The sequence below is a fragment of the Pelobates fuscus genome, chromosome 4 (assembly GCF_036172605.1).
Source record: "Pelobates fuscus isolate aPelFus1 chromosome 4, aPelFus1.pri, whole genome shotgun sequence".
NCBI lineage: Eukaryota > Metazoa > Chordata > Amphibia > Anura > Pelobatidae > Pelobates > Pelobates fuscus.
In genome coordinates this window covers 342329895-342355154 of record NC_086320.1, presented here as the reverse complement: position 1 = coordinate 342355154, position 25260 = coordinate 342329895, and the positions used below count along the sequence as shown (strand labels likewise).

General features: G+C 38.3%; 1 protein-coding gene across 1 annotated transcript in view; it reads right to left on the bottom strand.

Annotated features, from left to right (window-relative positions):
• ITGA8 (integrin subunit alpha 8) overlaps positions 1–25260 on the bottom strand; it is a 130286-nt gene that overhangs the window by 47740 nt on the left and 57286 nt on the right. The window contains exons 16-21 of the mRNA XM_063452474.1: positions 12649–12704; positions 10094–10248; positions 8357–8494; positions 4608–4675; positions 2523–2670; positions 496–588 (exon numbers count right to left, since the gene is read on the bottom strand). Coding sequence (XP_063308544.1) covers positions 496–588; positions 2523–2670; positions 4608–4675; positions 8357–8494; positions 10094–10248; positions 12649–12704 — 658 coding nt within the window. The remainder of the gene's footprint in view (positions 1–495; positions 589–2522; positions 2671–4607; positions 4676–8356; positions 8495–10093; positions 10249–12648; positions 12705–25260) is intronic.

Genomic DNA, 25260 nt, shown 5'->3' with positions numbered 1-25260 from the left:
AAATCAATGGTTTCAATAGTGATTTGCTAGTAACATAAAAAAATAAACTGCAACAGCATGATGACTAAAGAGTCATTTTTAAAGCAATATTAATTTTAACAATCAGAACACATGTTTCTTAGTGGTTTCTTGTTCTAAGAGAATGCTGCCTGACCTGTCCCACCTAAAGGTGTTCAGTACATACTGAGCTATCATTTTTGGGAACTTACATTTTTTTTATTCCTAATCTCCAGCTGGGTTGGCTAAAAAAACCACGCTGAAGCAAAGTCTCCAAGAGGATTTGTAGATAGTCAGGTTTGAATGAACCAGGTGCACTAACAGGGATATTTATAAAAAGTAATTCTATGACAAAGTCCTGAAAGTAGATACAAACACATTCCACAGCATACCATTTATAATTCATATTCTTTTTCAGTGGCAGAATATACAAGTGTTATTCAGGTCCTTTAAATGTTTATAATATGTAAAGTGGCTAAATCACTTGGGATTTCTTACATTTGTTCCAGCTGCCATAGGATTACCAAGGTCGCACACTACCATTCGAGAGTCATTTTCCATTTTGTACTCACAATTAAGTAGACGCAGTCCCTATAGAAAAAAAAAAAGAAGAAGAAGAAAATATATTTATTTAGCTGAAAAAAAACAAAATAATAAAATGATTAGAAAGCATTTATTTATTTGATAGCAAAAGAAACTTGAGACAAATTCCAGCTAAACTCAGATTTAAAGATATTGACAAAGAAAACAAAAAGCAGATTACATTAACACATATTAGCTTGAAATCAAGTATGTACTGGGAGACAGGGGCAACATAACATCATATGACTATGATAGAGCATGGTAAAACAGATGTCAGCAATCATTATGTCTTCAAACCCAAAAATATATTAAGAGTAGACCTCAATTAAATATTGTTGAATATGATTCTCAAATGATTTAATGTTTTAGACTAAATGTTTAAGATAATTTTTTCAAAATATTAAAATATCAAAAAATATATATCAAAGGAACACTATAGGGTCAGGAACACAATTGTATTCCTGGCCCTATAGTGATAAAATCTCAGTGTGAGTCATAGTGATGCTCTCAGCCAATCACAATGGATTGGCCGAGATTGTTAAATCTGATGATCTCAGCCAAGGAGGCGGTCCTGGGGTGTAGCCAAACATTGCCCTGGCCAATCTCCACATATCTCCACATATCCACATATAGATGCATTGAATATAGACTTTACTGCACAATCCCTCAGTGTCCCAGAGCAAGCTGTTTCCCGGTGCAATCCCTCAGTGTTTCCACTCTGACTGACACACACTCTTTGACAGACACACACACACTCTCACTAACAGACATATTAACAATCACCAACAGACACACACACTAACACACACACTCTCACTGACACACTCACTAACAGACACACACTCTCACTAACAGACACACACATACACATACTCTCACTATCAGACACACACTAACACTCTCACTAACAGACACACTAACAAACACGCACACTAACACACTTGTCATTTTTTAAATTTATTATTTGCTTACATTTTGGTGGCTTCTTCCCTGGGGTCCAGTGGGGCTGCTACTAGCTAGGCTGGCAGGCAGGTTCATAGTGGAGGCGGCGAGAGAGCAGTGATCCTCCTGTTCAGTTCCCTCGCGCGTCTCTTAGTGATGCCAGAGTGAGGTTATATTTCGGCTCCGGCATCACTGCGGTGTACGCGAGGGAGCTGAGCAGGTTAGAGCTCAGAGTGCTCCCTCACCGCTCACCTCCCACATCAGCCCATGCCAGCCTCGGGGGCCAAGAGGTGGCCACCTTGCCAGCTCCTTAGCCCCCCAGAACAAGAGACTGGCCAGGCATTTGTCAGGGCATTTAGGTGGTGGATTTTTTTGCTGCCCCCCTGAAAGTGCTGCCTCGCGGTAAATACACCGCTGATTTGCATGGCTAATGAGTTATATAACGTTCTGGGTTATGAGTTCTACAGAGCAAAACATTCAGGAGGGTTTTCATACCGTCACACGTTCATGATAACAATATTAACAGTGACAGAGAAGATACACTATAAACACAGACATTAAATGTCTATATATGTTTGACATGTCTTTACCACTTCTATTGTTTGACAGAAGTACTTATGGCACAATTATTGGCGGATTATAGTGTCCCTGAAATGGCTTGTTATTTTAGACGCAAAGTTAAACAAATCTGTTAAAAATACACAATGATGAGTGAGTTAAGCTTTAGGCACATGGAGCGGAGTTGAATTCGACACACCTCAGCAAATATCCTTTCTGTAAACTATCATATCCGATGAATCCATGCCCAACAGGATATAGATTACAATAAACCGTATCTTGAAAGGATAGGATATGCTGTTTGAGTTTGCCAGTCTTTTAGTTACGTAATTCCTTAATTACCAGCTGTTTCTGAGAGTATTTCAAAATCCTCTTTAAGAGAAAGAGCTTAACTGCCAACATTTTGTTTTGCTCTTTTTTGGGGGGTCACGTGAGGTTATTACCTCTATGTTACGTTCAACGCCAACATAGTCTGCTTCCGGCGGTATGTTAACATGTAGCTCAGCTTCGTAAGCTCCTTCGCCATCATTTCTTGCATTGATGGTGAATAGAATGTGGTTCTCTTCTCCAAAAATAAAATGGCTCCTGTCCCTGTAACATGGTACGTTAAGATAAATAAAAAAATGAAAATTAGACTTAAACTAAAATCTTCTCGTAATTACACGATGGCGAATATTATTATTGTTTTGAAAGGTTTGTTACTCAATAACAGTCAAAGAAATTATACTTAAATTTGTGGGTGAGTTCATGCTACTGAACAAAAATTCTAATAGCCTCTTACTGTGCAAAACACCTCAGCTTACCCATTTAACAGGCTTATTCAAGGTGAGAGTTCAAAGTGAATTCCAAATTTAAAGTCAAAATAGTTTTACTGAAAAAAATTCCCAACTCTATCCCTAATGGTTCCAGTTTGACTACTTTGGCCTTACATTTGATATTAATTTTGAATTTACCATGAATTTTGATTTTAATCAATAACTCTGTGAGATTCTGCCCTGTGCCCTGTTACGTGGACCCATTTTTGTGTCCAGACTGATGGGATAAAAAACACTGAATTAGGCAATTAGTTGTTGCTAATAAGTTGTTTTACAGTGAAAAAAAAAGACAAAAAAGAACAAAATGCAAAATAAAATGTCTGCGTGCGGAAAATACAAAATAAAATTCATGTTGTAGAACTTAATGAATACCCTTTTGGAGAAGGCATACTTTCTGTGTTTATATGTTTGTTCAGTTTATAGACGTCTAAATATAGTGGGTTAATAATCATTTATCCTTGTTCTCTATTTTGGCCTTCTAAATAGATACATCCCTTTGTTTATCTAAATCAGGAAATTACATGATTGCAAACATGCATCCACTAAATAGCAGACTTTAAGTCTGTCCTTTAGTTTAAGTCAAGATAACCCGATAATCAACGTGTAAAATGTAAATAGCCGTATTGCTCATAGAATGAAGTCAGCTGTAGCTTATGATAGTAAATGTTTAATGTAAATTAAGCCTTCATAATTAGCAATGTATGTCCCGCATTATTGGTGGAGACAGTACTCTGCTGTTTAAATTTTTTTGCTGACATACACACAAACAATCGCAATTAATGTTGAATTATATGCAGTTGAAGCAGGAACTAAAACCTGCGTAGCTGTATTGGCCAATTTAACATCTGCTTTTTTCGTCATTGCTCGTCCAATCATTATTTAAGCCAGCACACAGGCATTACATTGGGGACCCAAAAAACCTTGGTGTTTATATTCCTAAAACGTATTTAATTGGACCATTGTGGAAACCAAGATAGGATTTAAATCACCTCCATACTTATTTAGTTTCTTCCCTGTTCTCCTATAAAAAAATAAATCTTATTAATATGTGCTCTAACTTACAAAGTGACATTTTCATTCTACATCGAACAAATAGCATGCGTAAGAGTAAAGGATATTGGAGTTTATTAACCCCTTCTCTACCAATTCTGGGTACAGAACCCATTAGTTCAGTGGTCCTCAAACTCCGGCCCCCCAGATGTTGCTGAACTACAACTCCCATGATTCTTTGAATTACATAGATAGCTAGAGAATCATGGGAGTTGTAGTTCAGCAACATCTGTGGGGCCGGAGGTTGAGGACCCCTGCATTTGTTCAATAAGGCATTCAGAAACATATTCCCAGTTACCCTCACTTCCTTTGTAATATAGATCTCGCCACCGAGCAAAGGGATGTAAAATCACACCAACACTGTACTAAAGCTTACAAGGCTATCAATGTACAGTGCTGCTTAATAGCAGTCATGGAGGATGACTCAGGCACTATTATAATATTATAGTACTAGGAGAATTGCTGGCTGCAGTAGTGTTTTGTGATGCCCTGTATTGAACACCTATATCAGTATTTACCCTTTGTACAGATATTATTAAATTTGTAAGATTTTCCAACTGCCAGTCATTTACTGTTTAATGCACCAGAATTTATTGAACAGATTCCATTGTAATGTGTGTAGTGTATTCTGTTCTTACTAGTACTGTGTTCTGTTATACTTACGATTTTGCTGAAAGTATCAGATCAGGAATACACATATTATCTTCTCCACAGTCCACCAAAATGTGCGCCTGTAATAGGTAAATATAAAATAGTGACCTGGACGGCAAGAATTGTTACTAATATTGTTACTTGTTGTTACTAATAATTTGTTAATGTGTCTACCTTTAGAGAATGTGTGAATTAATTAAGACAGCTAACTGGCCCTTTGGCCAGCCCCAGTTAATTGATGCTGTATTACAGTTTTACACCTTTTAGTTAAACTCATGTACATTATAATATTCCTGCACATGAAAGGAACGACATCACAGTGACATCAATGTGCGCAAACCATAAAGCCCCAGAAACATCTGCTTCCGTATCAATAGGAAATTTGGGAGGGAGTCAGGCATACCTCACCGTGTGGAAGCGAGATTTTTTTTTTGTTTTTTTAAAAACATTTTAATACAATTATTGCTTACATTACTTTATCTTGTCATTAAAGCAGCATATGTAAATATACTGTAAACAGAAACACCCTCAATCTTTTTCCTTCCTACACCAACAGCTACAACTTAATTGGTTAATTTAAAATAATCATCAAAAGCGTTAGGATTATCAGTCATATAATCATAAAATCTTACCCTGGCCCTTAATAAATCTTAGAATCTAATGTGTTTCTACAAATTTCATACCTGCTACCAGCTCATTCAACTCACCACCTTGACCAGGAAAACATATTTTTTGGAAGATTTAAGAAAGAAACCAACCAAGTCCTGTCTCTGTCTCCCTCCTTTTCTACCCCTAAGCTGACACATCCGAGTTGCTACCCTATGTTAAACAGCTTAATGGGAGCGCACATAACTAGAAAACGCTGGATCTATATCAACACTAACGCAACACGTATCACTATTAGGTGGAATATCTTAAATATGCGATTCCCACTGCTAGAAAAACAACATGTCTTTCTCATTCTCTGATAACTCTCTCACCCACTTCTCCTTTTAATTCCCCCAGAGGTATTATGCACCCCCTTGTTGCTTACATTTACGCGCTCATCCTCCTCTCTCCCTGCTTTGCGGGTTTATAATACGGTAAATCAGATAAGTCGGAGAGACTTGTACCATATTTAAGTAGAGAGTAGTCTGTTTGCACTACACTGTGATATGATAAACTCCAAAATAAGATTGCAATGTATACAGTTTTACTGTCATTAATTGTTTTAATCAATATACGAATATATCAATATGCTCTATAAATTTTCCAAGTAAACACAAATTCACATTTTCTCTTTTTTTTAAATGACGGATTGTGTTCCTGCGATAAAATTCTATCAATGTCCATTCGTTTTTTCAGATGATTTCTGTGGACAATTGCTACTTTATTAAAATTTACATTAAGCACAGGCAACGTAAGGAATGTCTTATGACAAGTCCTTTGGATGAAAATAAACTGCTAAATTTAATGTAATGAAGGTGATCTGGGAAACTGCAGATACAAGAGTTTTTCACATGAAAATAAGATAGTTGCATCATTCCCAGTGCAATTATATTGTAAGATTGTATCTGATATGCAATCTTTATTGGGGGACTCTTCAAACAAACAATCCCTAGGGCCGAGAACAGCTGTCTAAAATCACACAAGTTTCCTCCCTGGATGCAGGATAAGGAGTGATACTGAATCAGAGTACAGTTTGTATGTAGGTATTACATTCCAGTTAACTATTACAGGAAGCTGAAAGATTTACAGGGTTATTCTCCACTCTCCAAAGTTTGGTGAATTAAAGGAACACTCCATGAACCATAACCACTACAGCCTCCCTGGGTATGCAGTTTAACTATTTGTGAGCACTTTCAAAACTTGCCTGGATTCAGACGGGCATTAGTCACAGCCTCAGGTGAAGTCAGAATCTCCTACAAGAAGCTTCCATCAGTCAATGAGCTAACCCAGGCACCGCTGGGCTAGTTCAGTGCAGATAGCTTCGAGCTGCACAAACAGTGGTGACCAGCATCCGGCAGAACTCATATTGACTACTAACCCGCAAGAGCACAAAGGTGCTTCAGGGACCCTAACCACTATGGCGAGCTGCATAGGTTATGGTGTTTCGAGTGTTCCTTAAAGCAAAATAGAAAAACAGAACTAAAAGAAAAAACAAAACTAGCTGTTATGAAAAAATCTCCAACTCAGCCATAGTAACAAGTTGGCTATTTTTGCTTTCTTTGTGCTATTCGGGTTTAATTCGTAAACATTTGGCGTTAGTGAATACCTCTGCTATCATTTTTAGTAAAAATAAAAAATACTATATATAAGCAGGCATATTTTGAAAATAAAGGTCTCCATTAATACAGCTTTGGAATTCTAGAACAGTAAGTTATCAAGATATCAATACATTTCAGGTTGAAAAGGCAATCAATAAACACTTGTCACGTGCAAATGAGGTTATTATCAATCATGTGCTCCCCAAGGATGAAATGATTATGTACAGTAAGGGATCACAAAAATATAATCCATCAACTGCCTAATTAGTTATCCCCAGGCCATAAGATATTACATTACACAAATCCAAAAGGCCTAGATGATGGGCTAAAGGATAGAGTAACTGATGACATGTTCTCCAATCCTAAATGTACAAAGTAGGTATGGAGGGCAAAGTTCCCATCATATTTTACATAGATGCTCTGGACCACTCAAACAGAACTTTATTCAGTAAAATTTTGAATTGTAGTGAAATTAAAACCAAAAATGCAAAAATGTGAAGTGGATTTTTCCATAATTTTTCCATATCAGCATTTTTTTTACCTAATTTTTGAAATTCAGATTTCAATTTACAATTAGCTGTTTAGTAAATAAGCCCCTTAATATTTCTAATTCATGTTTTGTAAAGTTTACTTACTACACAATTTGTGACATCTTAAGAATTGACTTACTATATTGAAGGCATAGTTTACAATTACAACCAAGTAGGGTGTAAATATGCAGATAAGTGCGTTAAGAAAACTTGCTAATCAATAGGCCACTGTGAATTGGTGACAATTCAGCAGCAAATTATAGCCGGTTTTGAGAATAATTTTAAACATTTGAGAATGACTTGTCAAAATGCGTTAGTATGTCTACATGTCATCAGATGGTGGAGGAACTCTAATTGTAAAGCGACATAGGGCTGTTCCTTGTGACTCTTCACTCAATGATTTTACATTAAATGTAAGATTCTGTATTTTTATAAATATGTGCACTTCTAATTTACACTATTTCTCCTCATTTATGTTCATATATCCGTTTATGGAGTTGATTAGAAAGGAATGGTAATCTCCATAACAAAACTAAAAGTAGTGTGTCAATGTAGAGCCGATTTACTTGCTCTGAAACATGTGAGCTGATTGTGAGAATATATTCATAAGCATTAACCATAATTTTAATGGCAATATATTGCACTATATTAGATTTTGACTTTTCACAGAAAAAAAAAGTTAATTATGGATTCACTTAATAGCATACTAGGTAATAGAAACAAATATAGTTTTCACTAACTGTCTCATTATATGTAGGAACGAGGTTATGAAGTGAACTCATTTGATTAGTTTGCATTAGTTTTCTTAGTTGGGCACCAATGTTAGTGGTTTTATATAAATTGACCAAGTTTTTTAGCATTTTTAGGATAATTTAGTAATTATCTAAGGTGGTAATACGACAGATTTTCTTGGTAGCAGATGATAGCACATTATTTCTTGGGCACAGTTTATATCTTATACAGCATGAGAAAAGTAAAACGGTACCTGCTGCTGGATGCTAGTGTCCTTGTAACGATTTAATATTGGTCGTAAATCCATTTCACCCAGAAAAGCAGTTTCATCCAATGTGTAATTCAAGTTCACACTAATTGGAGTGAGCTTATCACGGAACTCAGATTCTTCCTTCACAAGAAATATAGATCAAAAAAAGATTTATTTTTTTTTTAAAGTGAATACAAGGGATTAGTGAACTTAATTTACTTAGTTACATTTTCTTTGATCACTAGTAAAATGGTTTGAAAAGCTAGTGAATTCAGAAAGCTATAGTTCCATTCTGGGAATGATTGCCTTTTGTGAGGGTGGAGAATGAGCTTGGAACTCTGTACCAAGAGGAAATATTGCTCCGATTTTCATTTAAAAAATATATATATATTTGTGGGTGCATAGTTATATTTAGGGGGCTATAGCATCTGAACTTTTAAAATTACCCTTGCACTTACCATGAATATACATATTGAACCTGGGTACAAAGAGTTTATGATTAAACTGTGAACCATAGAAAAATAATAAAGAAATAAAATATACTCCATAATCATATAATATGAGTGACTTGCACATATCTTATGAGATTCCAACATCAGAGCAGGAAACTGATAATGTCCTATTTTAATGTGCGTAGGAGAAATCTGCAGTGCTTTCCATGGAATTGTGGCAATCGGAAGTCACGGTTCCATGCTGCCTAAATCCTTCCAGTCATACAGTATTTGGATTTGCCCAATTGACAGTTCCTGTATGAGCAGGGTAGTTTTTTTGTGTATTTGTATAACAGCTGATGATTCATTCTGGCCTTGTGCAACATGAATACCAACATAAAACAGTCACTCCAGATGTCCAGTGAAGAATTTGCAGTTCTTGGTGGACGTGTTTTTAAACGATATGTTCCATTTTTTTTATATCACTTACGTACCACTGCCATCACCATAACAAGTAGAATTGTACATGCAAAATATATACATAATATAAATAACGCCTTCTCCCTTAATTTGGTTCACAGATAGAGTGAGAAAAAGTATTTAACAGAGGTAAAAATGTATAATATATACCGGTAAGTATATGAGTAAAGATTTTGGACGAATTGCAATTCAACCAAAACTGAATGCACCAGTCTACAATACGGGTCAGAAGCTATAACCTTGACACAGCTCCCCAAAAGACTCACCATCTTTCTTATAGTGTTAAAGTACTTAATTGCCATCTTGCTTACATAGAATTGTTACTTGATTAGAGAATATACATTAATAAACTGAATATAGTCTCTGTGTTTCTTTAATCAGATTTTGCGCATATGTGTGTTGAATAAAGTTGTATGTGTTGAATAAAGTGGCATGACTGAACGCAAACAGTGGTTTATTTACTAAACTGAATGGAAAGACGAGAATGAGACAGCTGCTTCTCCAGTTTTGCTTATTTGGCAAAAAAAAATTAATTCTGTAGTAAAGTCTCAAGAATTCCAAGTTTATCAAAAAAACAACTCAATATATATTTCAAGATGACTGACAGCATTTTTGTCCAACATAATGACTAGTGCGTGATTACCTTTTAAAGACATTCCAAACTCTTCTCTCATGGTTCAAGGTCAAACGTTATTTATATTCAGTGGCTGTATTCCACTTTTGTTAATGTATCAACATTTCTTAATTGCAGCCAGAAATACTCAAGTTATTTATATAACCTTTATTTTATGAATATCAAAGTATGCCAGCATCAATGTTTAAAACTTACCCTGAGATAAACAACAAAGTTTTGACATTCTGACCGCTTGTTTTTTCCTATAACCAGATCAAAGGCACGGTGGACATAATTATAATCCAGAAACATGGTCCTTTTCACAGCACCTTTCTGTTTCAACCAATCCAGTTCAAGTTCAGCTTTCAACACTGCAAGGACAAACAAAATGCGGAATTCCGAGTAAACACCAAAAATATAAACCTTAAAAGGCTCTACAGCTGTTTGATAATATTACCAAGGTTCAAAGGGAAATCTGCATATTTTTCACAAACATGAATGGAAAAGTACCAATTTGAACCCCCAACTTGACCAACTATGGCACCAGGGTGCCATAACCCATGTTCCCATGGTCTAACCCATGTTCCCTCGGTAGCTGCTTTAGGTTACCATATGGTTAATCCAGCTAAAGATTTGTGGAAAATTTTAGGGCATTTGGTTTGTTATTTTTTTTATGTGGAGGTACAGTACATTGTAGGTCCTCTCAAGTTTTTTTTTTTTGGAGGGGGGGGGGGGGGGGGAGGAGGTGAGGGTCTCCACTGTAAGGAAAAAAAGAGCAGCATAGATTGAAATATCCAGAAACACAACAATTGTTTATTCGCTAAACACAAAATCGTAGTATATTGAAAATTGAATGCAAAATTTAGAAATAAACAACTTTAATTATTGTCACAGCTTGGTTATTTTAGACTTCATTTTGCAATTGATTTTACAATTTAGTACAATTCAATGTTTAGCGAATAAAACGCACAGCTGTTAATTTAATGCATTTAAACTATAGTTTTTTGTTGTTTTTTTGTAGTGTTTCCCAGGTTCTTTTTCTCAAGCAAAAGAAAGTGATTATTTTCTGAGAAGTGCAATTAAAACTAAGATTACATGTTCTTTAATTCTCATTAGATCTCAGAAAGCATACAATATTTATATAAAAAAAACTTTACATTTTTAAAGTGAGAGCCAAAGAATACTTTGGAGTTTCAATTTATTATTTTTTGTTTTTTGGCAGTACTGCCAAAGTTAATTGCTGATGGTCTTAGAGATGCCCTGCTGTTGAGAGGGTTTTACTGTTTATTTAGTGGATATTTCAAGTCCATTGGCCATCAGTATGTAAGAGGTGCATGTTGCTTCTGCAAAGGAAAAATATTCTCGTGAAAAGCACAATGAAGATAAACATTTGAAAACGATTTATTTCTACTTAAAGGGACACTATAGTCACCAGAACAACTACATCTTAATGTATTCATGCTTTTTGCTGTAAACACTGTCTTTTCAGAGAAAAGGCTGCATTTACATTACAGCCTAGGGACACCTCCAGTGGCTATTATTTAAATGGCTCTTAGAGGTGCTTCCTGTGACAGTGCTGCACAGTGTGACTGACATTCAGTGTATCCACCCTCTGCATGGAGACACTGAGCTTTTCTCATAGAGATGCATTGATTCAATGCATCTCTATGAGGAGATGCTAATTGGCCAGGGTGGTATTTGGCTCTGCCCCCCGACCCAACTCCTTGGCTAAGATCATAAGAATTGACAATCTCAGCAAATTCAATGCTTTTCTATGATGTCAGCCAAGAAGGCAGATCAGAGGCAGAGCCAGCACCAGCAGACTGGAATAAAGGTAAATTTTTTACTATAAATAGGAGGGAAAGACCCTATAGTGTTTTTAACAATATAGGGTCAGTAATACATGTTTGTGTTCCTGACCCTATTCTTTAAGTAAGAAAGGTAACTTGTAAAATTGTTCCACGTATCCTTTTGGGGCATTGGTTTAATGCCCTGAGTGTAGTTTGCACACAACTGTGTCTTTTGATGGGCAAGCACTATGATGATTGGGGCAGTTCCCTGGTGTCACTAGAAAAAAAAACAGGGAAATAACCAAGATGGTGGGCCAAAGGACAAAAATCAGGATGGTCCTATTGAACGCAGGACAGTTAGAACGTATGTTACCAGACTGCCAAAATGTGCATCAATAGTACATACTTTATCTAAACATTTGCTATTCTATTAACTCACCAATTACCAATAAATCCGTTTTGCAGACAAATAACTCCACCAGACGCATACAATTCTAGAACGCTTTCAAATAAAAATAAATTAAAACCTTCTAGTTTAACTCCATTGTATTTAATTCATCTCCGGACAGGGTTCTCTATTCACGTCTTTATTGAAAACAGCGCTGTATATTTTTAGTTCAAGATCTGAGGCTGGTTACATGAAATAAAAGGGGTAACTCACTAAACAATGAATTGTGGTGAACTGAAAATGCATGAAATTGCAAAGACTAGGTCAGAATAGCCACTTGGAAAAACAACTGAACTGGATATTTTGTGTAGCTCACTTGGAAAAAAATCTACTTATATTGCACAGCAAACAGTTAACTAATGATCACGTTTATGGTATATTTTACTAAATTACTATTTAGGTTCATTTAGACTTTTAATGTTTGTAGATTCTAGTTTCACAATTTTCTAAAAGGAACTCACCGAACGACATGATCTATCCCCAAAATATTCATAACATGTACCGGTAACTGATTAATTCAAAATTCTACTTACCAATGATGGGAGGAATGCTTTGTCCCGAAACATTCGTGCAGACTCTTACTGTGAAGCTACAGATGAAAAATATCAAGAAAAACATTACTATCAGGGGAAGAATGGATCAAAGTTAAAATAAATAAATTCTCGGACATTACGAACTATGTGGAAAAATATACATTAAAAAATATATAAAAAAGATACTTTAAACTTTTAAGAACCAATTGTCACACCATGCTGTCACCACAATTATAACCCGTATTGCTGAATATAAATGATGGTCCAGGTAAATCCAGTGAGCACGTTTATTGGAGCAGATGAAAGCAACGTTTCGGCCCACAACAGGGTCTTTGTCAAAGAACAACTTGTGATGGCATAGACTGTGATTGTTCACAGTATTTTATTAATAGATTTCTAAACACATTTACTGTAGAGCATGCATAGGCAACCTTCGGCACTCCAGATGTTATGGACTACACCTCCCATAATGCTTTGCCAGCATTATGGGTGTAAGAGCATTATGGGGGATGTAGTCCACAACACCTGGAGTGCTGAAGGTTGCTTATCCCTGCTGTAGAGTAAGGATGCATTTTTGTGAGTTCTATTTCTGCAAAACACTCATATATTCCTACACAAGTGTACTTTTGAGCCCCTATATAAAATAGAACCATTAGGAAAGAAAAGATGGACATTAAGCAAGAAAATTGGGATGGAGGAATTTCGATCCAAATTAGGTACTGTCTGTTTTAAAAGGGACACTTGGGAGATATAGTCTTTTGCCACTAAAGCAACAATTATGAGGAGCATCGTGCCTCTGTGATATTTCTTTGCAGACATGACCAGTTGCCGAACACATACCTAACCACACGTTACACTGGGGGAAATGAGGAAAGGAAATTCCTTGTGTCTCACAGGAAAGGGTATTTTCACGGATAGTGATGTAAATTGCAACTCCGATAAGTGTAATTGCATTTTTTTTCTCTCCAGCACAATTAACATACCTACATAAGACACTAAAACCTCTTTAGAAAACCCTAATCACAATATTCTGTAACCGAAGACAAGCTTCCTTTTTGCAATATAATTATCGAGAACAAGAAATGTGGAGGAGACATCTGGCATATGCTGGAGACCCACTGAAGGACAAATTTCCTCCACACCATTAAGCAAGCGGTTGTCAAGAATTTAAGGAGTAATTATGGCAGATCACTGGTGCTCTCCGGAGAAATAAAGAATGTACTGGTAATTTCCCAAAGGAAACATATAATGAACATAAATTAAGTATTGAGCATTGTCCTCACACTGTACTTTCACCAGATTATTTTCCCTTGTGTATTTAACCTTCCTTTTTCAAATAACTCATTTATTTCAATATTCACGGATGCTTGACAATGGTGATATTTGTCAGGAGTTGTCACGATGGCAGATGTGACTTCAAAACACCGAGAATTCCTCTAAAAGTAGACTGTAGCTCTATAATTTCCCAAATAGCCATTATGGTGGCGAGGCCTCAACTTTGATATCCCAAAAAGTTTCTAAGTTAGATGCAGTAATTGCTATTTAAAAATTAAAAAATCTTTAGTTTTGCTGTACATAAGATTGACAGACTTGCAAACAGAGCCACAACAGCACGTAGAACCATTACAACAGAGATAATAGTATGGCGTGTGTTAGAATTGTAAATTTTTCATTATGTTACTCAGGCTTGTTAAGTAAACAGATAAACAGAAGTGGTAGCTTTATCTTGCTATGTGAACTAACAGCATATTAAATCAGAATAACGAGGTATAATGTAGGAACATGCTTGGTCAATATATGATTATATAAAATACTGTTATGCTAGGAAAGGAAACCAATTAAGCACAATGAGGAAACATTTAGCATGTTAGATTAGTAATAGGCTAAGCTGGACTGAAGAGAGTGTTAGATAACTTACTAGATAAGGTAAGGCTTACTTTAGAGCCACTGCATACTCTACTCCATGGTGAGGTAAATGTGAAGGAGCATAAAAGGTCCTGCAATGGTAGTAACAGACACTATGTGGAAGCTGGTTTTCCAGGCTTCATCCGATACCGCAGGTATGCCACAGGAGACAGTTCATTGCTCTGCCGGGTGTGTCGCCATAATTTTCCCCTTGGTGGAGCCAGGCATCATGCTGTAGCTTGTCCGGTGCAGCAGATTCTGCCTCCCTCTGTCTCCTAGGCCCCAAGAGGAACCATCACTGCGCTTCCAGGAATCCTCCTCCTCCATCCAGCAGGGTTGTAAGCCTGAGGGAGCTCCGGTTTACTGGTAAACATTGGGGTGTTTAGGCAGCTGGCATGCGAGACCCTCGTGCGGGTCCCCATCCCAGGATGGTGTCGGTGATCCGGTGTAGTAGCGTGGGTTACAGGCTCCACAGATTAAGTAGTGGTAGGGGTTGGGCAACAAATGCGCTCCCAGAAATATTGGCACACCTTGTCAAATCTGGCTTCAAAGCTCTCTTCCCAGGCCTGGATCGTTGATCTCTCCCCATGTTGTCTATGAATAAGCTCGTCGGCAATCTTGGACTTGCCATGTGGTAATCGGCTTGGTCTGAGATACCGCTCTTGCAGGTAAGGTTTCCCCAATGGGGACTGGGATATCCCCCACTGGTCCAAAGGGGGAGGTTGCGGGGCCACAGATTAAACTCTTTTTAGAGCTAGCCCCGTGTCCGGAGATCGTCCGTTTCCCCCGGTCACCGAGCCACTAGATCGGCTAGGTGGCATGGTCGGATGACTTGAATGCCCAGAATACCGGCACAAATCAGGCGTTGTCTTGTTCTCAGCAATAAATAAGGATTTGGTAAAAACACAACAAAACATCTGGTGCTACTAGCACCACACATACAAAGGTGCAACACAAATAAAATATATAAATTGGTTAGAGCACACTATAAAAGAGCAAATATTACCACATACAAAGCAAGGAATAATCCTATAATACAAAAAAGAACAGGAAAAATCATAGGGTAATGAAGCTTGATGTAAGTGAAAACAGTTGATAATTGGTCTCACTCACATGCTTCTGAGCCACTTAAATAAGCTGGCTCAAACTAAGGACCTTGAATGGAAAGGTAAAAGTGATCTCAGGATTGATTATTGCAGCTTTCTCGTTGTTCTTTTAATCCTTATCTCTTTGATAAAATCCAGGATGCAGGATACAAAGGAATGGAGCTTTATTAAACAAATAAATAAAAAAATCCAAAATAAGAGTTCACCAAACACAAAAGTACACTTGACGCATTTTGACTGTTGCCTTTTTCAAGTGTCAAGTGTACTTTTGTGTTTGGTGAACTCTTTTTTTTGACCTTACTGAATAACCCTATGGATCTTGTGCTTTATTTTGATGTATCCTGGACCCCTCCATGACATTATTCTATCCTAATAAATTATTCACTGTTATGTGTCCTCTATATATTCCACACTGAGGTCAAAGATTGCATCACACCACTGCATCACACCACTACATCATGTATGAACAATGTAATAAACAGAAAATGTAATGAATGATGGACTACGAGCTATATCCAGTGAAGGACCTGTAGATCATCATTCAGGATAACAGTAGGTGTAGGTTTTTATACGTGTGAAGAATTGCTAAGAAATTTGACATTTCTGTCCAAAATAGCCACACCATTCCATAGCTCAGTAATTTTTTCAGTTTGAGAATTTTGTCCAAATCTTGAAATTACCTGATCAAATTCATAGTTTATTGATTAAATTCCAGAAAAAAACGGTCTGTGCAACTACATACAAACTTGTCTAGTCTAGATAGCGCTACCAACCTCATTGACAAATTACCACATGTAAAGAATAAAGAAACCATCTATCCTTTTAGTGAGCATTTATCTAAGAATTTATGTTTGTTGTTGCAAGAAGAAAACGTTACTGTTCTATCATGTTTTACAGAGCTTGTTCTTTTAGTAAAATAGCAGTGTTTATTTTCCACATTAACAGTAACCATGACAACCAAATAAAAGTATTACCTTGCCGAGCACTGTTAAAATAAAGTACAGCTTTACATGTCGTAAATTTTTTACTAAACTCCTTTTGTGAGAAAGGATGATGCACAGTGACTATGATCATTCGAGGACGAGGCTGTGTTTTTCTCTTTGCTTTGACAAAGGAAGAAATCTCGTCCTTGGCTTTCTGGACTTCCTTCGAGATTTTTCTCTACCGTGTTCTATATTTTCTTCGCACAGACAAATCTATCAATTTGTGTTATGAACATGCTATGCAGCTGGCAAAAAAATACAAAAATCTGTCCCAGGGGACTAAGGAATTATATGCCTGTTGGATTTTCTTTCTAATTGTTTTCAGATGCAGAATACAAGGTTAGAACAACTACAAGAATAAATTAAAACAACATCCACCAGACCAATAACAAGGGGCAAGTATTGGCAAACGGCACTTTCTCAAAAGGAAAACCATGACGTCATGAATTTTAGGCTTAGAAATATAATCCAACTTTCAGTATTCTATTTATACATACTGTACATGACAGCTAGCAAGCAGAAAAGATTGGCCAACAAGTGGCACAAGCAAATCTCTATTTATGGATTTTATTTGCAATACTTATGACTGACTACCGTCCCTAAGACAAAAATCCATATTGCCTGGGGCAATAGTGATTTAAAGTTAATCTGTCATGCCAGGGTCATTTTACATTGTAACATCTCCTTTAGCAAAGAATACATTATTAATCATGAAAATAAATGATATATGTAACTGCTTAAGGAAATATTAATTTAATCTTTACATCCTCTCCCATGCCTACAGTACCACCATTATGTTTGTGGGTTTTAGAATAATGTTTGGTACCCTATAGATCGTAGGCTCCTTTGAGCAGGGTCCTCTTCAACCTATTGTTTCTGTAAGTTTTCTTGTAATTGTCCTATTTCTAGTTAAATCCCCCCCTGTCATAATATTGTAAAACGCTACAGAATCTGTTGGCGCTAAATACATGGCGATAATAATAATAATAATAATAATACCCAGTCTCTTGTACCTTCTGCTACTCTCCTGTGCTACTGGCTGGGCTTTGCTTTGGAATGTACTCCCCCTTTACCACCCCCTACCCCCCACCCTCCCAAAAAAGTGTATTATTGTCTCTGTTTAGCCAACAAGACTTGCAGCCCAGATGGGCAATCAGAGATAGAGAGGATAGGAAAAGGAGACATGTGGGTTCCATGGTGCCCTGCTCATTAGTATTAACTGACATCCATATTGATGGACCTTCTGCATTATCTTGGCCACTAGAAGGTCTGAGAACCCTAAATGTTTTTTCCTAACTCTTCAAGTGCAGAATGGGATATTTGGGCAATAGGAAGACAGCAAACAAATACCTCTAGGTTTTCTTTTTAATTTTAATTTTTAAATTAACTGTTTGCCTAGTTAAAAACAAAAATAATGATTATAATGGGGATGATGATGATCAAGGCCTCTAGGACTCAAGGCCTCTGTGAGCAACTTTCCCCTGCAGGCAGAAAAAAATATAATATATTATATTATATTAACATATAACAATACTAATATAATAAGAGTGGGGGTAAGAGGCAAGAGGAGACTTTTTGAATGTACAGTTTTTGTGTTACTGCACTGCTTTATTAATCACCATTAATATATTAGTCATATATCACGTGTATCACTCTTGTTCTGTCTGTATGTCTCTCTACCAGGTAGAAAGACAAGTGAAAGTCATACCTTGTCATTTGTATTTCGACTGTCTCTCTTTCTGCCTATTTTAATCACCCGTCTGTCTCTCTGCTTCCTGTTTGTCTCTCTCTCTGTTTCCTTTCTATCACCCTATTATTGTCCGATGAACAAATAGTCTTAAGAGAGTTCATCACCAAATTCCAAAAATGGGAACAACATCTATAAGATTTGTGATTGTTTATTAGATGGGTCTTATGTGTGTAGATATTGGGTGAACTCATTGTAACAGGGACGGACGATAATATAATTGAGATTTTGGGAGAGGAGATATGGCATGTATTTGGGACTTTGTCACGTGGTACAAGGGGTTTGAGTGATGTGGAATTTTAGCTTTGTATATGTGGGTAAAATATGCACTGGTGTTGTTAGAAGGTGGTAGATGTAGATATTGTCTGCTGGCCTTTTTTCATGAAAGATCTTGTACATCTAATTGACTGCTCTCTGACCCTCTAGAGTCTAGAGGGTCAGAGAGCAGCCAATTAGAGTCTAGACTGTAAGCTCGTTTGAGCAGGGTCCTCAACTACCTATTGTTCCTGTTAAATTTTGTTATTGTCTCATTTGGTAAATTCCCTTTTTATTGTAAAGAGCTGCTTAATAAGCTGTCGCTATATAAATACCAATAATAATAATAATAATAATAATAAAGTTGATAAAATGGCTGTCAAAAGAGCACTACTAAACAAACAGGATGAAAAATAAGGCTCACATCAGCTCTTTTTCAAATTGGCTCAAGCCAATAAAACATTTTCTCCAACTGATTTTTACTTTAACCCCTTTATGACTGATGACGTACCAGGTATGTCCGACAAAAAATGGTTGTTAACGACCGTGGACATACCTGGTATGTCATTTAGTAAATCGTCACTTACCTGATCGCTGGCGATCCCCCACCGGCAATCACGATCCTGGGGTCTGACTGGGAGCTCAGGCAGACCCCCACTGCCCGATCTGGCCCTCCTGGGTCATGTGATCGCGGGGTCCTCGCAATCACATGGCCGTAATAGCCGGCTTGTACAGTGCCTGCAGGGGGCCTGCCTGAGCTCTCAAGCAGTCCCCCTAGTGCCAGAAAAAAAGTTTACATAAGCCCATAAAACCCGTACATTGGGGGCACTGTTGTACTTGGGAGATGTTGCTGAACACATATTGGGGTATTCTTTGCCAGTAACACATAACAGGATCTGAGAATCCATACCTAAAGTACAATATGAGAAGAAAAATAACACAAAAAAATGACTACCCAAAAGTTTGACAAAGACTGGTGGTAGAATTAGTGCATGGAAAGTGTTAAAATACCACCATTTGAAATACCCTAGGGTGTTTACTTTTCAAAAATATATGATTTCATGGGGGGTAAATTACATTGGCCGGTTTCAAAAATGTCCCATATAGGACATGGGAGCATGATGACCAGCGGTGAAAATTCCAAGTTGGAAAACTGGAATGTGCCCCCTCCAAATAAGGTATTTTAGCCCCCAGAGAATCAGAAACACCTATACATGGGTGGTATCACTGTACTTGGGAGATGTTGCTGAACACATATTAGGGTGTTCTTTGGCAGTAACCCTTAAAGTTATCAGTACATGTATTCTTAAATTGCTATTCTTAAAAATCCCCAATTATTATTATTTTTTAAACTTGGCATAGATTAGTGGTAAAATGGTTGCATGAAAAGAGTCAAAATACCCCAAGTTAAATACCTTAGGTTGACTTCTTTTAAAAAATATATGCATATGAAGGGTTATTCAGGGATTCCTGACAGATATCATTGTTACACTGTAATTTTTGTAATTTTGAAAGAAATTGGCGGGGAAATAGCAAAGTGCTACTTGTACTTGTTGCCCTAAAACTTCCAAAATAAAAAATCTAAGAACATGTTAACATTGGGTATTTCTAAACTCAGGACAAAATATAGAAACTATTTAGCACGCGTGTTTTTTGGCGGTTGTAGATGCGTAACAGATTTTGAGGGTCAAAGTTAGAAAAAAGTTTTTTTTTAACATTTTGTCATCATATTTAAAAAAAAATTTTTATAAGAAATTATAAGATATGATGAAAAAAATTGTATCTTTAGAAAGACCATTTATTGGTGAGAAAACCAGTATATAATTTGTGTGGGTACAATAAATGAGTAAGAGGAAAATTACAGCTAAATAAAAACACCACAGAAATGTAAAAACAGCCCCTGGTCCTTAACGGTATGAAAATTTTAAAACGGTCTGGTTACTAAGTGGTTAATGAACCAAATTTCAATTAAAGAGTGAAAAATGGGTCGCAAGAGAATACTGAGAACGGGCAGCAACTGAAATAGCCTGCCCTTCGGTCGGTCACCGCTCAGTTCTCAAGCTGTTTTTTGCTCATCTTGTGCCATTACAGAGAGAACTTCTCTGAAACATATCAGACTGGTCCCACCCATACGGGCAGTCCAGATCCAAAATGCCAGCAAGTTCCCTCTGCACGAGAGACACAGCAACCCCAGACGATCGTTTCAGCCTTGTAAGGCATCATCAGTGAGGCATAGCTGATATCTCCCTAGGCACCGCGAGCAAGGGGTCCACGTCTGGATTATCCCTTAAACTTGTGGAGAGTGAAAAATGGGTCGCAAGAGAATACTGAGAACGGGCAGCAACTGAAATAGCCTGCCCTTTGGTCGGTCACCGCTCAGTTCTCAAGCTGTTTTTTGCTCATCTTGTGCCATTACAGAGAGAACTTCTCTGAAACATATCAGACTGGTCCCACCCATACGGGCAGTCCAGATCCAAAATGCCAGCAAGTTCCCTCTGCACGAGAGACACAGCAACCCCAGACAATCGTTTCAGCCTTGTAAGGCATCATCAGTGAGGCATAGCTGATATCTCCCTAGGCACCGTGAGCAAGGGGTCCACGTCTGGATTATCCCTTAAACTTGTGGAGAGTGAAAAATGGGTCGCAAGAGAATACTGAGAACGGGCAGCAACTGAAATAGCCTGCCCTTCGGTCGGTCACCGCTCAGTTCTCAAGCTGTTTTTTGCTCATCTTGTGCCATTACAGAGAGAACTTCTCTGAAACATATCAGACTGGTCCCACCCATACGGGCAGTCCAGATCCAAAATGCCAGCAAGTTCCCTCTGCACGAGAGACACAGCAACCCCAGACGATCGTTTCAGCCTTGTAAGGCATCATCAGTGAGGCATAGCTGATATCTCCCTAGGCACCGTGAGCAAGGGGTCCACGTCTGGATTATCCCTTAAACTTGTGGAGAGTGAAAAATGGGTCGCAAGAGAATACTGAGAACGGGCAGCAACTGAAATAGCCTGCCCTTCGGTCGGTCACCGCTCAGTTCTCAAGCTGTTTTTTGCTCATCTTGTGCCATTACAGAGAGAACTTCTCTGAAACATATCAGACTGGTCCCACCCATACGGGCAGTCCAGATCCAAAATGCCAGCAAGTTCCCTCTGCACGAGAGACACAGCAACCCCAGACGATCGTTTCAGCCTTGTAAGGCATCATCAGTGAGGCATAGCTGATATCTCCCTAGGCACCGTGAGCAAGGGGTCCACGTCTGGATTATCCCTTAAACTTGTGGAGAGTGAAAAATGGGTCGCAAGAGAATACTGAGAACGGGCAGCAACTGAAATAGCCTGCTCTTCGGTCGGTCACCGCTCAGTTCTCAAGCTGTTTTTTGCTCATCTTGTGCCATTACAGAGAGAACTTCTCTGAAACATATCAGACTGGTCCCACCCATACGGGCAGTCCAGATCCAAAATGCCAGCAAGTTCCCTCTGCACGAGAGACACAGCAACCCCAGACGATCGTTTCAGCCTGGTAAGGCATCATCAGTGAGGCATAGCTGATATCTCCCTAGGCACCGTGAGCAAGGGGTCCACGTCTGGATTATCCCTTAAACTTGTGGAGAGTGAAAAATGGGTCGCAAGAGAATACTGAGAACGGGCAGCAACTGAAATAGCCTGCCCTTCGGTCGGTCACCGCTCAGTTCTCAAGCTGTTTTTTGCTCATCTTGTGCCATTACAGAGATAACTTCTCTGAAACATATCAGACTGGTCCCACCCATACGGGCAGTCCAGATCCAAAATGCCAGCAAGTTCCCTCTGCACGAGAGACACAGCAACCCCAGACGATCGTTTCAGCCTTGTAAGGCATCATCAGTGAGGCATAGCTGATATCTCCCTAGGCACCGTGAGCAAGGGGTCCACGTCTGGATTATCCCTTAAACTTGTGGAGAGTGAAAAATGGGTCGCAAGAGAATACTGAGAACGGGCAGCAACTGAAATAGCCTGCCCTTCGGTCGGTCACCGCTCAGTTCTCAAGCTGTTTTTTGCTCATCTTGTTCCATTACAGAGAGAACTTCTCTGAAACATATCAGACTGGTCCCACCCATACGGGCAGTCCAGATCCAAAATGCCAGCAAGTTCCCTCTGCACGAGAGACACAGCAACCCCAGACGATCGTTTCAGCCTTGTAAGGCATCATCAGTGAGGCATAGCTGATATCTCCCTAGGCACCGTGAGCAAGGGGTCCACGTCTGGATTATCCCTTAAACTTGTGGAGAGTGAAAAATGGGTCACAAGAGAATACTGAGAACGGGCAGCAACTGAAATAGCCTGCCCTTCGGTCGGTCACCGCTCACTGCTCAAGCTGTTTTTTGCTCATCTTGTGCCATTACAGAGAGAACTTCTCTGAAACATATCAGACTGGTCCCACCCATACGGGCAGTCCAGATCCAAAATGCCAGCAAGTTCCCTCTGCACAAGAGACACAGCAACCCCAGACGATCGTTTCAGCCTTGTAAGGCATCATCAGTGAGGCATAGCTGATATCTCCCTAGGCACCGTGAGCAAGGGGTCCACGTCTGGATTATCCCTTAAACTTGTGGAGAGTGAAATTTCAATTAAAAGTTTGAAAAGTCTGTTGTTTGTGGACATTCCCCTAGACTTAGCTTGGGAGGTTCATTTATCATGTCAGGAAAAGTTCCGCAAGTAATTAATTGCTCAGCCTTCTAACCACAGACATATATCATGGAAATATTGCTGGGTTATATATTTGCCATCATTCAAGTGTGGTTTATGTTGTAACAAGAATTACACTGTGGTGATATAAGATTTCTATGTGTGGTTAGTGTGGTTTATGTTTAAATATTGTGCAGGATCTCTTTTTATTAACATATTTGGTTAGATATCTTTTTTCCCCCCAATATAATTCCCACAGAATCCTGACATGGACAGGATTTCCAAACTATATTCATTTTGGCATCTAGTTTGTGTTTCATGTCATAAGTGTGACAATCCAGAGTGAGATCCGTTAGCAGTCACATATAACATTAAAATATTTCAGTTCTATTTCTGTTGTGAAGGTAACTTGGGATTCATTTCTCTACGAAGTAGCAATTTATACCTACACTAAAAATTCTCATTACGCAAATGGGAAAACCTATCTTGTTAGTAATTGTTAAAATGGTTATTGACACCTGTTTACAGTGCTACATTTTCCCCTTAATGGAAAGTGGCGAGATTCAGAGCCGGTAAAAAAACAGCAGACTCAAAATGAGGAAATATTGTATTACTTAGTCCGAGCAATAGTTTCATGTATTTGAACACAAAGGTTTTAATGAGTTTTCCAATACCATTCCCCCCTTCAGAGTTCAAAATATACTGCGACATCTATCTAGAAAAATACCACCAGGACAGTAGCACTTATTTTGGAATGATCATTCTTGTTTTACGCCTTAGAGCAGCACTGTCAATTGTAAAATTTGTATAAAGCATATTGTCTAGCTGTCTTTGATTCACTATGACAATACCTATTTTGAGGTACTGCTCTCAAGAGTGTTTTTAACAGAACACTGTGGCAATCCCAAGGAAGTCAGGCTCACATGTATGCCTGGCTGACACATTTGGCCCCTGCACACTTAGGCTGTGACCCGACACAGGGCCACCATATAAAATTGTTGGTGCTAGATACAAGCCCACTGGCAGGCCCCCACGACGCACAGGCTACCAGACAGAGGTACTCCAACACATGTTTTCAGAGAGAGCTGCACTTTCATAGATACAAACACATGTACACTGAGATACATTCCAGACAATCTCATGAGACACACTCATATACATTCACATACAAGCAGATGTGTACACACATTTACAGATGTACACTAGCAGACATACACACATACCCCAATACATGCAGCCAAGCACACACACAATAATAACACACACTTTGCTAAACATACAAAAAATAACACTCATAAATATAAACACACACGCCCACACACACACACCCTACTACACATATATCCATAGCTGAACTCAGCTATATAGACATACATTACTACACACACACACCTTACTTCTTCACATGTACAACACTACACACAATGCCAAATACACACCCATCTATACACACATACATTTCTATATACACACACACTAATACATACACAATTCTACACATATACAGAACTACACACCCAATATTAAGATATTATAAAAAATATTTTGTTTAGCCACCCTCCTTTTAAGTTACCTTTTTACAGTTGGAGGGTGGCTTCTCTGGGGTCTAGTGAGAATAAGCAGATACAGTGCTGCAAATTCCTAGCTCTGCTAACTTCCCATGCGGCTTCTACAAGTGCTGGGAGGAAGTGATCTGACCTGCACTATAAAGAAGAGGGGCATTCAGTATGGTCCAATAAAGGGAATGGTCTGCTGGAGTATCGCAATGAGGACCTCTCTGTGTGGGTACCATTGCTTGACCAGGCCCTCTACAGAACTACTGCCTGTCACCCCCTGATGGCAGCCCTGACCAGACACCAATGTTTAGGCAATAGGTGGCTGTTATGCAACTTAAATGGTGTCCATCTATTTATAGATGGGCCTGGCGATGCAACCAGCCTCTTGCACTTCCCAAA